The sequence below is a fragment of the Chinchilla lanigera genome, unplaced genomic scaffold (genome assembly GCF_000276665.1).
Source record: "Chinchilla lanigera isolate Chin_1 unplaced genomic scaffold, ChiLan1.0 scaffold00061, whole genome shotgun sequence".
NCBI lineage: Eukaryota > Metazoa > Chordata > Mammalia > Rodentia > Chinchillidae > Chinchilla > Chinchilla lanigera.
Window position 1 is genome coordinate 9570413 of NW_004955462.1, and position 14125 is coordinate 9584537.

Here is a 14125-nt window from a genome sequence, read left to right on the forward strand (position 1 = left end):
CAGCAGGATAGCGCAACCAGGCCACAAATGCTGTCCATTGTATCATATAAATATATTTAAAGATACACATACATATGTTTATCTATCAAGGAATGTTCACTCAGTACCTACTGTAAGTCAGGCACTGAATTTACGGTTTAGGGGTTACATCTATCCATGTCCTCCTGGTCACTTCATTTGTTCACAGCTTTTTGAAAAACTCAGGATAACTTAAAACTGGCAATTTCTGAGTATAAGATGTTCAGTAGCAATTAGCAGTAAACGTTTTCTGACACTCTAATTCATGATTCATTAAGAAATTTTCACAACTGTATCTTATTATGAAAACAATTTTGACAAGCAGAAAATAAAATATCTATTCCCAAATTGGATCATATGTAAGTGTAAGCAAAAATCTTTTAAGTTCATAGCTGGAAATGAAGCTATGCTATCAATTAACTAGAACCATGGCACAAATGCACATTCATTTAGTTGAGACATGTAATTGTTTAATGTAATAAAAAGCAACAGATCCTTTAGTTAATATATTCATATTCATAGACTTGGTATATGTTTGGCTTAGTGCTCTGTAACTCTTGGCTTTTTCCCTACAAAAGTTAGATGTAAGCAGTTGATGCACACATAATCTAGGTACATTATATCCTTTGACTTTTCTAAAAAGAGTAAAAGGAATAAAGAACCAAGACGGAATGGGGAAATAATGAATGTAACACATCTGATAAATGTGTTATATACTACAACATACTTTCTAATTATGTAATGACATCTGTAGTAATCCTTTAAAAAGCAATACTGGAATCAGAAAATAACTTTAAAACATCTAATAACATGTATTTACTAAGAGAATAGAGATTTGTTTCAACAAATTTGAGTGTTTAATTTTCCTCTTGTACACAAGCATATAAACACGAATATATTTTTTGGACTCAAAGTAACTTTGAATAACTACAATTAAGGTAATTAACTCCAAAACAAAGGCTAATAAGCAGATTTTCCCATCCTGCACTAGTTGTATGTGCTTTAAGTCACTGAGTCAAGATGTGTGAACCACTGCCATTGCTGCGTCAGTTATTTTAAAAATTAAGGAGTGGTACCAGAAAAAAATGGCTATTTTCAAGAAACCAACCAATAACAAATACTGCCAGGGCTGTGTAGAAAAAAGAACACTTCTCCATTGTTGCTGGGAGTGTAGACTGGTGCAACCACTGTGAAAAGCAGTGTGGAGATTCTTTAAAAAATGAAAACTGGAGGTTCCATTTGACCCAGCTCTTCTACTTCTTGGTATCTTCCTGAAAGAATTAAAAGCATCATACCACAGCAGGATATGCACACCCATGTTTATAGCAGCACTGTTTGTAATAGCTAAATCTTGGAAACAGCCCAAATATCCACCAACCAATGAATAGATAAGGAAAATGTGATTTTTTTTTTTTTATACAATGGAGTAGTACTCTGCCACAAAGCAGGATAAGCGTGAGAGATTTGTAGGTAAATGGATGCACCTTGAGCTCACCATACTCTTTTTTTTTTTTTTTTTTTTTGTACCAGGAATTGAACTCAGGACCTTGCGCTTGCCAGGCAGGCGCTTGTGCTGCTGAGCTATATCCCCGGCGGAGCCCACCATACTCTTAAGTGAAATAAATAACACACACATGTTTAAATACCACATGGTTTCTCTGGTGTGAGAAAATGAAAGTATAAATAAGGACCAAAATGTCTAACAGATATTAGGAAATGGGAAGAAAATGTTCAAATGAGAAAGGGAACAAAGGAGGGGGGAGGGGGAGGGGGAAAGGAAGGAAAGGACAAGAAAAAAGAGAATAGAGGGAAATAACAGAAATGAAGCTTTTGTAAGTAAGGAGGGAAAAAGGGGTGGCAGGGAGGGAAAGGGAATGGAAAAATCAGAAGAATCAAGATATATCATGGACAGGTACAAATTCCCTATGATGAATACCATCATTATGTACACCTAAAATGTACCAGTAAAAGAAAAGAAAAGCTTCTTGTGGGCTTCCAAGAGGTGTAGAGGACATACAAGGACACAGATGCCACAAGGAGCTCACTATTGTGACTCTTCACAGTTGTCCACGTATCTCCCAGACACAGCATTTGTTATTTCTGGTTTTGTCCTTTTTCCTCTCTTGTTTGGCCGAAGTTTGCTCTACAGAGCCAGTTTCTCCATTACCCCTTCCTCCAACCCTCACTTTTCAAATAAACTTTTGGCACCATTAAAAAAAAAAGGCAGAAAAAGAAAATGAAGCAAGTGGTCATAGGAAAAAAAGGAAAAAATCAGGTGTGATATGCATGCCCATAATCCTGGCACTATGGGAGGCTGAGGCAGAAGAGTTGCAAGTTTGAGTCCAGCTTGGGCAACTTAGTGACTTAGCAAGGCCCTGTGTCAAAGTAAGTAAAATTTAAAAAGGGCTGGGCACAGTGTGAGGATTCTGGGTTGAATCTTCAGTGCTGAACAGGGATGGGGGAAAAAGGAATAAAACAATAAAGTAAATCATTTAAATATTTATGAATATTGAAGGGAATGAAGGGAAACTTCTTCATGTGGAAAGACAGAGAAAAAAGAGAGACAGAGGCACATTTACTACTGGCAATATACTGGGTCATATGCCACAACAAGGCAAACCACTATTTGAGTAAAGGTAATAATTTTTAAAAGGCTTCAAAAATGTAAACTGCATTTCATTTAAAATTACATTTTTAAAATCACTTTATGCTCCCAATATACAGCTTCTTTGAACAAAAATAAATTCCTGAAGAAATTATAAGAAATATAAATCTGTTCCTAAAAACATCTAGAATATAAACAAAGATGTTACCCTGAATTTTTTTATCTACCAGATAAGTAGTACAGTACATATTTTCTTTTTTTTTTTCTTTTTGGTTTTTCTCCGGTACCGGGAACTGAACTCACAACCTTGCGCTTGCCAGGCAGGTGCTTTGCCGCTGAGCTAAATCCCCAGCCCCTATACTACATATTTTCAACAAAATCATTTGGATAGTATTTAAGTGGTTGGTTAAATTTCAAATAGTAATTATATTCTCTGAAAAGAACATTATCAGTTTTTTTCCTGATTCCATAAAAACACACAATCCAATCCATACTTCAGGTTTTTTTCCTTTCATCTAATAATCTTGACATTTTACATAAATGTCATTTAATTTTTTTCCTGGTTTACAAGTATTATTTGTGACAGGTTAATCAAGAAATAAGTCAGTAGCAGTGCTTAAAATAAAAATACTGTGTACCCAGATGCCTGTTTAAGCCATTAAAGCATAGTCATTCCACTTTAAAAGCCCTCTGCTAGCTGACAGTAGAAAAATTAATTTGGATTTTGATTAATTTGGATTTTTCATCTTCACTAAATCTTATTTAATTAATTAGTTTCCACACAGACTGGGGGACGGAGGACAGAAAGAGACAGGGAGGCAGACAGACAGAGTCTGTTACTACCTTCTCTCTCCCAAAAACCTATTTTAAAGTAAGCCCTTCAAACGTATCCCCTTGCAATTACTGTTAAGACCTGAGATCTTTACTTTCTTAATCTTAGATATGTAGCACCAGATGTTCCTCAAATAACAGAACTCAGTCATACCATCCCCCAACATAACATCTTTTAAACTTTCACATATAATTATGATTTCTGAGGCTTGCACTGTGGGGTAAATCTTGAAAGTTTAACCTAACATAAAATTATAAATGAGTGTATATGTAACACCCCCGAAGTTACAAATGCTAAATTACTAATAAGAATAGATATATCTAAAACCAAAACACAACATGGCTGAAGACCATATTGCTCCTCAGAAGCCTCTTTAGACATGTAAAGCAAATACTTGGACCCAGGCAATGTGGGAAATTTAGGTCAGAGTAGCATCATCATCCTACCTGAGTAAATCCAAGTTTGATTCGTCTTTGTTTGAAGGTCTTGGCAAATTGCTCAAGCTCCTCAAGGTCACTGGGCTCCTCCAAGCTGGGGGTATCAATTCGCTTTGGTGTTGTCTGGCTCTGTGGAAGTGTTTGAATTGGGGTTGCTGCTATTGTGCGTGTTGGGGTTGCTGGCTGTTGGAGAAGGAACAGAGTAATAAACATACATAGTGTGATCAAAATATACAGTGAATGTTTACATTAAAAAAAATTATAGTAAAAGACAGATGCCATCCATCCCCCTTGCTTCAAACACACTTATCATTCTTGCTGTATTCTGAAGCAATTCTGGAAATCCTCTTCTGTGAGTGTCTTTATGAAGTGCAATGACTCAATGGAAAGGTAGGTTCATAAACACATTATGTATGCTATTTCCTCATCTACCTTATTCAGTGGATCTGGCTCCATGCAACTCCTGATCTTCCCCAAAGTGAAAATGAGAGATAAATGTTTTCCATTGATTCGGGACATTAAGGAAATCAGGACAGAGCAACTAAAGACACCAAAGAGAACTTCCAGAACTGCTTTAGAAAGTGGCAAAAACAATGGAAACGGTGTGTTCAAATGGAGAGGGAGAATTTTTAGGAAGATCAGCAGCAATGTCTCTTTTATGATAAAACATTTTAAAAATGTAAATGTTCACTATATTTTTCACATGTCATACAAAAAGATAACTGACACAACTGTAATGTGCTATAAACAAATAACTTAAGACAGTTATATTCAGGAAGAATGATGAAAACCATGTAACACCACAGGGAGCACAACAATGTTCAGTGAGAAAGCAGACTGTCAGGCATGTATACGGCAATTATAGTAAAGGCTAAACACGTTAGCCTGTGGAAAAGACTGAACTACACAAAAATAAAATTAAGTAGTCTGAATGCATGAATTTTATGTCTTTTAATAAATGGTTCATTATTTTAAAACATTTATTTTATAAATAAGCCATTTAGGGGCTGGGGATTTAGCTCAGCGGCAAAAGCGCCTCCCTGGCAAGCGCAAGGTCGTGAGTTTGGTTCCCGGTACCAGAGAAAAACCGAAAAAAAAAAAAAAAAATAAATAAATAAATAAATAAAAAATAAATAAATAGCCATTTAGACTACCAAAACAGCAGGGACTCCCTTATCTATCTTATTTATCACTACTCTGTCTCAAACATGTGACACTAGATTATAAAAATAATAAATCATTAAACTATTTTCAGAAGGGAAATAATCTGTGGTTTAACTAACAATATAGGAGGCATCATTTTGGGGTATTTGTTAAATTTTTTCCCACAAACCTACATTTTAACCTTAACTGTAATTACGGTACATATAATTATCCTTTCCAAAGACTGCCTGGGGCAATATTATTATAATTTAACAACTTAACTGCTTTACAGTTTTTCATTTATCACAGATAACCTCACAATGAAAAACTCTGTGCATGTGTTTCTCCACTGATATAAATAGTTCTATAAGAAAAATTCCCAAGAGACCTTTTTGGCAACTGGATAATTTCATGGCTTTTGCTAATGTTGGTTCCTACTATACCATGTAGTTTCCTCCACATAATTTGTGTTAGCAGTTTAAAAAAAATATTTTCTTCATCAAAGACTAAATGATGTATTATTTTTGCTACTGTTTCTATTATTACTGAAAGTGAAAATTCCCAATGTGTTAAGTATTATCTGTATTTTTTGAATATAAATTAATTTGTGTCCTTTACCCATTTATGTATTAACGATGCCCTTATTCTCATCCTAAATGAGCTCACTAAATGTTGACAGTTAAGGTTTGTCTGTCATATTAATTCAAATATTTTTTCCAATTTGCTTTTTTTCCTTTTATTTTTAGTGTACATAAACTTTAGATTGTCATTTAGGTGAAGTTCCCCCCATCCACTGCTTCTGTTGTTGAAATCTAAAGAAAGCTTCACTTACTTTTAACCCCGACAGAATTCTTGACACCTTGCTGCCTTTTCTTTGCAGTTTTAGGATATGTACTTATTTAAATCCATCTGAAGTTTATTTTGGGACATGAAGCCTTTTCTTTTTTGGTGGGGGTGGTGGGGATTGAGCATAGGGCCTAGTACATGCTAAGTACAAGCTCTACTACTGAGCTATACTCCTAACCCCTAAGCTTTTTTTAAAAGAAAACATTAAATCTCCTTATTATACAAACACAAAATGGTTCTCCTCACAAGCTCCAAGCAGAATATCCCCTTCTGAGCACTCATTAATGGGAGGTACTGTCCTGATCTGTATCCTCACTGCCTGGTTGACCCTTCCTGTGAGCAGAAGACAGGTAAGAGATTACACACCAGGATTACAGATGACCTGTGCTGTGAATTTTTCTTCTTGTAATTTAGATCTGTCATTTATCTCTGAACTTGACCTCACTAGTCAAGGCTTTCTCCAAGGGCACTAACTAGCCCAGAAAACTATACTAGAAGCATTCCATAGACAATAACTGGGGCAAATGCCTCTTATCCTGCTTCAATGAAAACAATAAAGTTAATCTCTATGACATCCTGACACTACGTAATTTTCAAGCTGACCATTTTGGAGAAGCCAACTCTATTAGAATCCTACATGGCTATACGCTTCCTGCAGTGAAACTGGTTAATAGGTAGAGATGAGTTGCAACTGTAAGACTGTTATTTCATCTTGAGGGTCCAAAGACTCACTTCCTCAAATAATAAAGGACTAAAAACAGCTTGGGTACCTTTAGGTACATGGTTACAGATCAAAACAGCCCAAATCTAGAAACCACAGGCTGGACTGAAACAGATACAGGAATGGCAGAATAGAATTTAGTAAGGGGAAGTTGGGACAAAGCCACAAAAACCTGCCATTGTTTGCAGAGCATGTAGGTCAGGAAGGAAGTCGTCATACAGGCTTCTGTCCAAATCCCAACCCTTGGCCAGACCTGTAATCCCAGCACCTTCGGAGGCTGAAGCAGGAAGACTGAAAGTTTAAACCCGGCCTGGGTAACGTAGTGAGATCCTGTCTCAAAACAGGGCTGGAGATGTAGCTCAGCATGAAGGCCCTAAATTTAATTCCCAGTACCTCAAAAAACAAATAAAAAAACAAAGATACAGAACATTTTCATCACCACTGAAAGTTTCCTTGTGCCTTTTGTAGTTACCTCTATGAGTAGGCCAAGTTACGTTTATCTTTAATTCCAATTTCCAAATGATCACTGCTGGTATATAGAAATATAAATTATTTTTGTATATTGAGTTTGTATCCTACATACTTTTTAATCTCACTTATTCCAGCAAGTCCCCCCAGACACCTTAAGACTTTCGATATAGACAATTATGTTTGTCTATCTACCTGTTAGGATAGTTTTTAGTTGTTCTTTCTTTCTAAAGATAGTAAAACATATAGCAATACTCTGTATGTCCTTTATTTGTTTTTCTCGTCTTAGTGCACTTCTAAAACTGTCAGTATAATGCTGAATAAAAGTGGTAAAAGTGGTCACCTTGTTCTGATCTTAGAAGAAAGGTAATTCAGTCTGATTATTAAGTATGGATTTTTTTGGTAGATGTCCTTTATTAGGTTAAAAAAATTACCTTCTATTCTTAAAATGCAATAGTTCTTATTATAAATGAATGTTAAATTCTGTCAAATATGATGATATATAGTATTAAACCTTAACTTCTATACTTTAGACAAAGAGAGTTAGACATGGAAAGGGGATTTAGGATCAGCCAGTTCAGCCAACTAATTTACAGATGAGATCCAGAAAAATCAAACGACATACATGTCCAAAGTCACTGCTAGATAAGAAGTAGAAGGTAGAACCAAAAACCTCTAGATGTTTAAGACTCGTGATTTTTATGTGATTGTAGAGGTTATATGGTCTAGTGGAAATGAGCTAAAACACCATTCAAGCACTGAGAGAAAAGAAAACATAGAGATTTGTGCTTCTTTGCAGATTTTAAGGAAAAGCAAGGGACAATGACAGGTTTTAAGGTGAGGCACCAGGTTCCTGGTTCAAGTGGTAGTATCTACTACAACTACAGGACAGTGATGTGTGCAACAAAGAGCCACAATGCACTACTGCTAACACATATATTCTTTATGAATTATAAGAAAATACAGAATCTTTAGAATTTTTTAAAGATTACATCAATTTTGTAGCATTGTTTTACCAAGCAAAAAAGTCCAGCTTTGAATTTTTTGGTCAGTTTTTAAAGACTGTTTGGATTATTAGTTCCTTTTGTTTTGTCTTGATTTTCTTTTCAGTTAAACAAAGAATGAAAGTCTTTGCCCATAACAGGGTAAGAGAAAACTGACCTGGGAGGTGAGGGTGATGCTTGGCTGTGACTGTAGGAGGTTGGCTTGGCTTTGCTGAGGTAGTTGCGTTAAAAGATTTTGCGCTTGCAGGAGACCTATAAAACATAAACACGTAATTGCCAGAAAACATTAAAGGTCACTTTCAACACATATAGCAAAAGAAAAAATAAGAATGTAAACTGAAAATATCTCAGCCCACTGCCTGATCATCTTATTGGTCTTCAAACTTTTGTCTTATTATCTAAAATTCAAACTTTTTAAGTACAACTTAAGTAGAACTTGGGCAAGAAGATAAATAACATTAAATTAAAACTGATATGTCTTTAGTATAATCTAAGTAAGCTCTCTGATAGGCTAATTCTTTATTTTAGTAAGGAGTAGATGAAAGTGAAGAACTATTTTAAATGGAAGCAACTAGAAATTTGGAAAAAAAAAAAAAAAAAAAACCCAAAAAACTTCCCCCCACAAAAACAGATCAACTTCTTAACAGGAATCCACTAGAATATGCCAGTATATTGTAGAGCAGCAAAGTAACTAGTTCATGAAAGGTTTAGGCTATCCTTTAAGTGGAAAAAGATGCTCTTTTTAAAAGTTCTCTTTATAAAACATTTGCCTTCCAGTGATAATAAAGATGAAATGTGTATTCTATCTGCACTACACTGAACTGTCTTGGTTTAAAAGTGATTGAAAAGTAAGGTATGTGTGGAGGGACATGTCAGTAGACTTAGCTATTCAATTTGCTGAGGCAGAAGATTGCTTGGTCTAGACATCTGAGGCCAGCTTGGGCAACACAGTGAAAACTTATGTTAAAAAGCAGGGGCCTGGGGGGAGAGATTTGGCGTTAATCTAAAGACTTAACTTCAATTATAATGCTGTTGCTAAAACACTCAATATAAGATTATTTGTAACAAGGTTAAGAGCAGTGGTAGAAATTATCCAACATAGTACTTCAAAGAAAAGGAGTGCTACCAATTATTTTGTATAAATATATGTGGCAAGATTAGTTGGGGAAAACAGTACCTTCCTAACGATGATTTCCATAGGCCACTGAATTTGATACACTGAATGCTGGAGTATGTAGGACAACAACCAAAAACTTACACTGGCCACAGATTTCATTATGTCTAAGTAACTAAAAACTACCTAAATTTAAGAAATTAAAGCATATTCACAATGTGTATCACAAATAGGATAAATATCCTAAGCAGATTTAAATTTTATTAGTTTGGGGCAAGTGAGTATGATTAAGTATGATTAAGTGAAATAAACTCTTAAAAGGCAGATTTAAGAAAAAAGAAGTTGAAGAGACCATTTCGGTTCTCCCTATGTCTCCCTATAGTTCAATCTCATACAGTAGTTAGGATTATCTTTTCGGTCATATCCTTCCCCAGTTAATCCAAAGACTTTCTGTCACAAGTGGGATACAATCTGTGCAGTCTTGTGTAGCTCTTAGACCTCACCTCCTACCATTTCCTCCCACTCACTGAGCTCCAGCTGTGCTGGTCTTTCCTTCCTGGTCAAGCTTGTTGCTCTCTCAGTGCTATTATTCTCCTTGCTCATGAGACTCTTCACCCAGATCCTAGGGGTGGCAGTTCTCCTTGCCCCCATTATCAGTTCCAACTCAAATGACACTTATCCAGAGAGGTACTTTCAGATCATCTACCCATTCTTCCACAGGTAAACCCTTACCCGATTAGTCTGATCTGCTGTCTTCCTAGTACCGATTTGCTATCTGATTCATTTTTCTATTTTTACTATTTTGTTTCTTCTAGGGGTAGCTGGGACTTCACCTCATTCAAAATTATAATACCAACACTTAGAGTACAATATGACAAGCAGCAAGTACTCAACAAATTATTAAGTGAATTAACCATAACATCAAAATTTTCTGATTTAAAAAAACATGAAGGGTAGTCTAGAGAGAAAAATAAAAGTATATTTACATCAGTGATTAAAACCAATCTATTGAAAGTATTTTGAAAGGATAATGGCTCAAAAATATTGAAAAACAGTAACAATAAGTTAACTAAAAAGTGAAAGGCCCCATAAAGGTTTTAGAATTCACAAGGCCACCCCTTGCCCTCTTCCTCAACCTCCCAGCTAAGGAAGAGCCAAATAAATACAAACATTTATTTTCTAATAAGAGTATTTCTTTGATTAGTTTCAGAATCAATGGTAAGAACAGAAAGGGCAGAATAAAATCTCCAGTAAGTTATGTCTTAAATTTGGAAATGTATCAATAAGAATTTTCCTAAGGGTCTCCACTGAGCGTGTTTTCAGTCCCCCATGCTCTGAGAAAATGGCCTGGATTTTGCTTGCTAGAAGTTAAATATTCAACAATACGTATTATACTTCAAATGTTTAGCAAGCCCTTTCTTATTTTATTTTGAGCAGGGTCTTGTTAAGTTGTCTAGGCTGGGCTTGAATTTGTTTGTGATTCTCCTGCTTTGGCTTCCCAGAATACGGAGATTATAGGCAAGTGCCACCATGCTCAGCTTTGCGTTCTGTTCTTTCAAATAAAATGAAGTCCAAAGACCAGGCACTTGGCTCTGTCAAAAGAAAATGAGGCCAACTCATTCAATCTTGAAGCTTTAACAATTACAAATCTGATAAATATACTTCAGTACTGACTTAAGTCTTTCCTGTTAATCATTTCCTCCTTCCTTTTTGGAATTCTCTTCTATTGTTATTATAACTCTTCACTAGTTTTGACCTTTAAAATCACAGTATCTTCTTCTGATGTCTACTTATTCCTCCTATACTTATAAAAAGACTTTTTAAAACCCTCACAGTTTCCTAAAAAAAACAAACCCAAGAACTTTGAGCCTCATCCTCATCAATAATCAAATATAACTGGCTACCACATCCTCTCTATCCACCAAATCATCATCTCTTTCTATCCCCACAACCATAGTTCAGCCCTTATAAAATCTCAACTGGACCACTGCAATGTTCTCCTAACCAGCATTTTTGTCCATCTAATTTTTCCTCCCCAAGTTTCAGGGTCAGTTTTCTTAACAGAAAGTGGGAAATGTGACCTTTCTACTTCACCTTTCTATAGTTCTGTATAGCCTACAAGAGGGTTCCTAGATTTGAAGGCATTGAGCCATTCAAATTAGGGTTAAGGTTAAAGGACTGGTTTAAATTTGGGGCTCAGAAACTACTTTTGTAATTCTTCAAGTGACAAATACTTGAAATGAACTATGTTAACTATTAAGTTACTGGACTAAAAGTCAAAGTCTTGTTAGGTGCTCTAATGATTTCATCTCCTGTAATCTTTTGACCTTAAATTTCACACATGCAACTTTACATTCTCCTTTTAAGGCATTACTTACAGTTATCAAACACAGCTTATTAATTTTTCTTCCAAGTCTATGAGCTTTGCAAACGCTGTTACATTTTGTAAGACTGACATTTTCTCCTTTATACTTGTACGAAGGCATTTTCCCAACTCACTGTGAAGGCTTCTCTGATCACAAAAGTACAAAGGGTCTCTGCTTGGTTCCCACAGCATTCTGTGCACATCAAATCTAATATCTTTTAATAGGTCTGTTTCTCTGGCACTAGACTCTAGGCTCTTTTATTCTGAACGTACACTGAAAATACATTTTTAAACAATGAAAGATTTTGGAATGAATATATAAGAAGAAAAAACGCAAAAGAAGTAAAAACAAAAACAAACCCCAGAAACAATGAAGACTTGATATTTGATTAATACACTGTATACATAGAAATAACACACTGTACCCCATCAATATATACAATTAAAATAATATTTAAAAAAAACCAACAGAGGTGCACTAGTGTTTGGAGCTTAGAGAACTACTCACCCTGCTGGCCCTGGGGCGTCTGGGAGATGATAAACTGCGCGGGCTGCAAGTTGGTGGTCGGATGCACCAACACGAATTGCTGCAGGTTGAGATTTTGCTGTTGAAGCTGCTGCAATTGCTGAAGATCCTGAATGGCAGAATTAAAACACAGATTGGAGATTCTAAAAATAAGTTTGCTTAATTATAAGGCTTCTGACTAATGACTTCTGTCACACAGAAATCAAAGAAGAGTCTCTACTGAGCATGTTTTCAGTCCCCCATGCTCTGAGTATGTTTCACACGGCATGTAGAGAAACCTGGAACTTCTTTAAAAACTTACTTTTTTTGTGAGGTTAAGATTCATAGTGTTATGACTAATTTTTAAGTTATTTAAAGTTCTTTAGAATTAATGATTACAGTTCCATCTTTTCTACCATATGAGCCCAACATGAATTTTAAAAATCAAGAGCATAAAAAACTTTTATATATTTGACTTCTTTGTCTCTTCAATAAAAAGAGTGTCATACCTGAATTTCCATCAATAAAGATCTACAGTTAATGAAATTTGATATCACACTATTTAACTCAACTAAGAAATCTGTTCAATTATTTAAAAATAGAAAGTTATCCATATACACATCTGATCCACAGCAAAACAATAATATTTTACACTAGTGTTTTAAAATTTTCAATGTGCTTTCATGTTTATTATTTTATTTAGCTTAACGTCAACATAGGATCTCACAGATCGTGTACTAAAAGCATTTATTTGATGTTGAAGGAAGCAGCCCAAATGAAAACATTACCTTGATAAAGACTGTACATAATAGCAATAAAGATTAGCCTGACATCATTTTCAACTGTAGTCAAACTCTTACTCTAATTTAAATCCACTTCGGAGTCTTTTCTGGAGGTGATAAAGCAATTGTCTAAAACTAGATTCATTATTAATTCTTCAAATATTTTACTCAAAACTACTTGCTCGCCCCCACCCCAGTATTACGCATTGAACCCAGGGCCTTCACAGTCAGATATATTCCCAGCCCTTTTTTATTCTGAGATATGTCTCACTAAGTTGGCCAGGATGGGGTTAATTTATGGTCCTTCTACTTCAGCCTCCCAGAGTTTTGGATTATAGGCAAGTGCTATCATACTTGACTCTTTTTCTTCTTTTTGACATGAAAGATTTCACTTATGTTTTTCCTTGGTCCTATATGTCTGCACCTCTTAAATTTATTATCTTCGGATGCTCTGCCCAAAAATGTGAAAAACAAAAACAAATGACAGTCAACTGCAGTTCTTCACAGTGTTAATCATTCGAAAGCAGAGATGACTTGCTGTCTCCCTTACACATGGGTGGCAACATTTACTGCAGAGCACATGAAAGAACCCGTGCTTGCTGTAATTAGCTCATTAAGATAAATACAGTAATCCTCTGCTTCAGAAATATGGCAGCTACTTATTCAAGAATTGTCACTTAATATAAACAGTCAGTTATTCAAATAATTAGCCTGTGTTTATAATACCAACTCAAATAAGCAAACAAATGTATTACTTCTAATTCAGTGGTAAGGAAAGGGTACCATTTACCAGGCCTATACCAACAATCAGAGAATTACTTTAATATTTCATAAAATCTGCTGTTTTATTGCTTGCCTGCTGCCATAGGCCCTCAGCCCCCTCCTCACCTGTGCGATCTGGATGGGCTGCGACAGCGGTATCTGCGTCATGGGCGTGGCGGCGGAGGCGGAGATGGTGGCCCCAGCAGCGCTGTGCTGCTGGCTGGCAGAATGTTGTTGTACCGCAGCCGCCAGCAGCTGTGCCTGTGCCTGTGCCTGCTGTAGTAGTAACTGCTGCTGGGCTGGCGTCAATGTGAGCTAAACAAAATGAGAACACATGATAGGAAGGCCAAAAGAGCAGGGCACCCAGTGTAAGTCCACTGCTTCAAAACAGTTAACGCAAGTAGGACCTAGCTACTCAACCTCACTGGGCTAGCATCAGCTAAGATGCTCATCAGTGATCAAACGATTGTTCCTAGCAGACCACTGCAATGAAAGTGGTAGCCCTTACTCTGGACTTAATCAT

The 14125-nt window shown here is 35.9% G+C and overlaps 1 protein-coding gene across 5 annotated transcripts in view; it reads right to left on the reverse strand.

Annotated features, from left to right (window-relative positions):
• Positions 1–14125, reverse strand: part of Pou2f1 (POU class 2 homeobox 1) — a 165069-nt gene that overhangs the window by 25291 nt on the left and 125653 nt on the right. For all 5 annotated transcript variants that reach the window (XM_005398232.2, XM_005398227.2, XM_005398229.2 and 2 more), the window contains 4 exons: positions 13729–13917; positions 12062–12188; positions 8232–8326; positions 3902–4075 (listed from right to left, as the gene is read on the reverse strand). In XM_005398232.2, coding sequence (XP_005398289.1) covers positions 3902–4075; positions 8232–8326; positions 12062–12188; positions 13729–13917 — 585 coding nt within the window. The remainder of the gene's footprint in view (positions 1–3901; positions 4076–8231; positions 8327–12061; positions 12189–13728; positions 13918–14125) is intronic.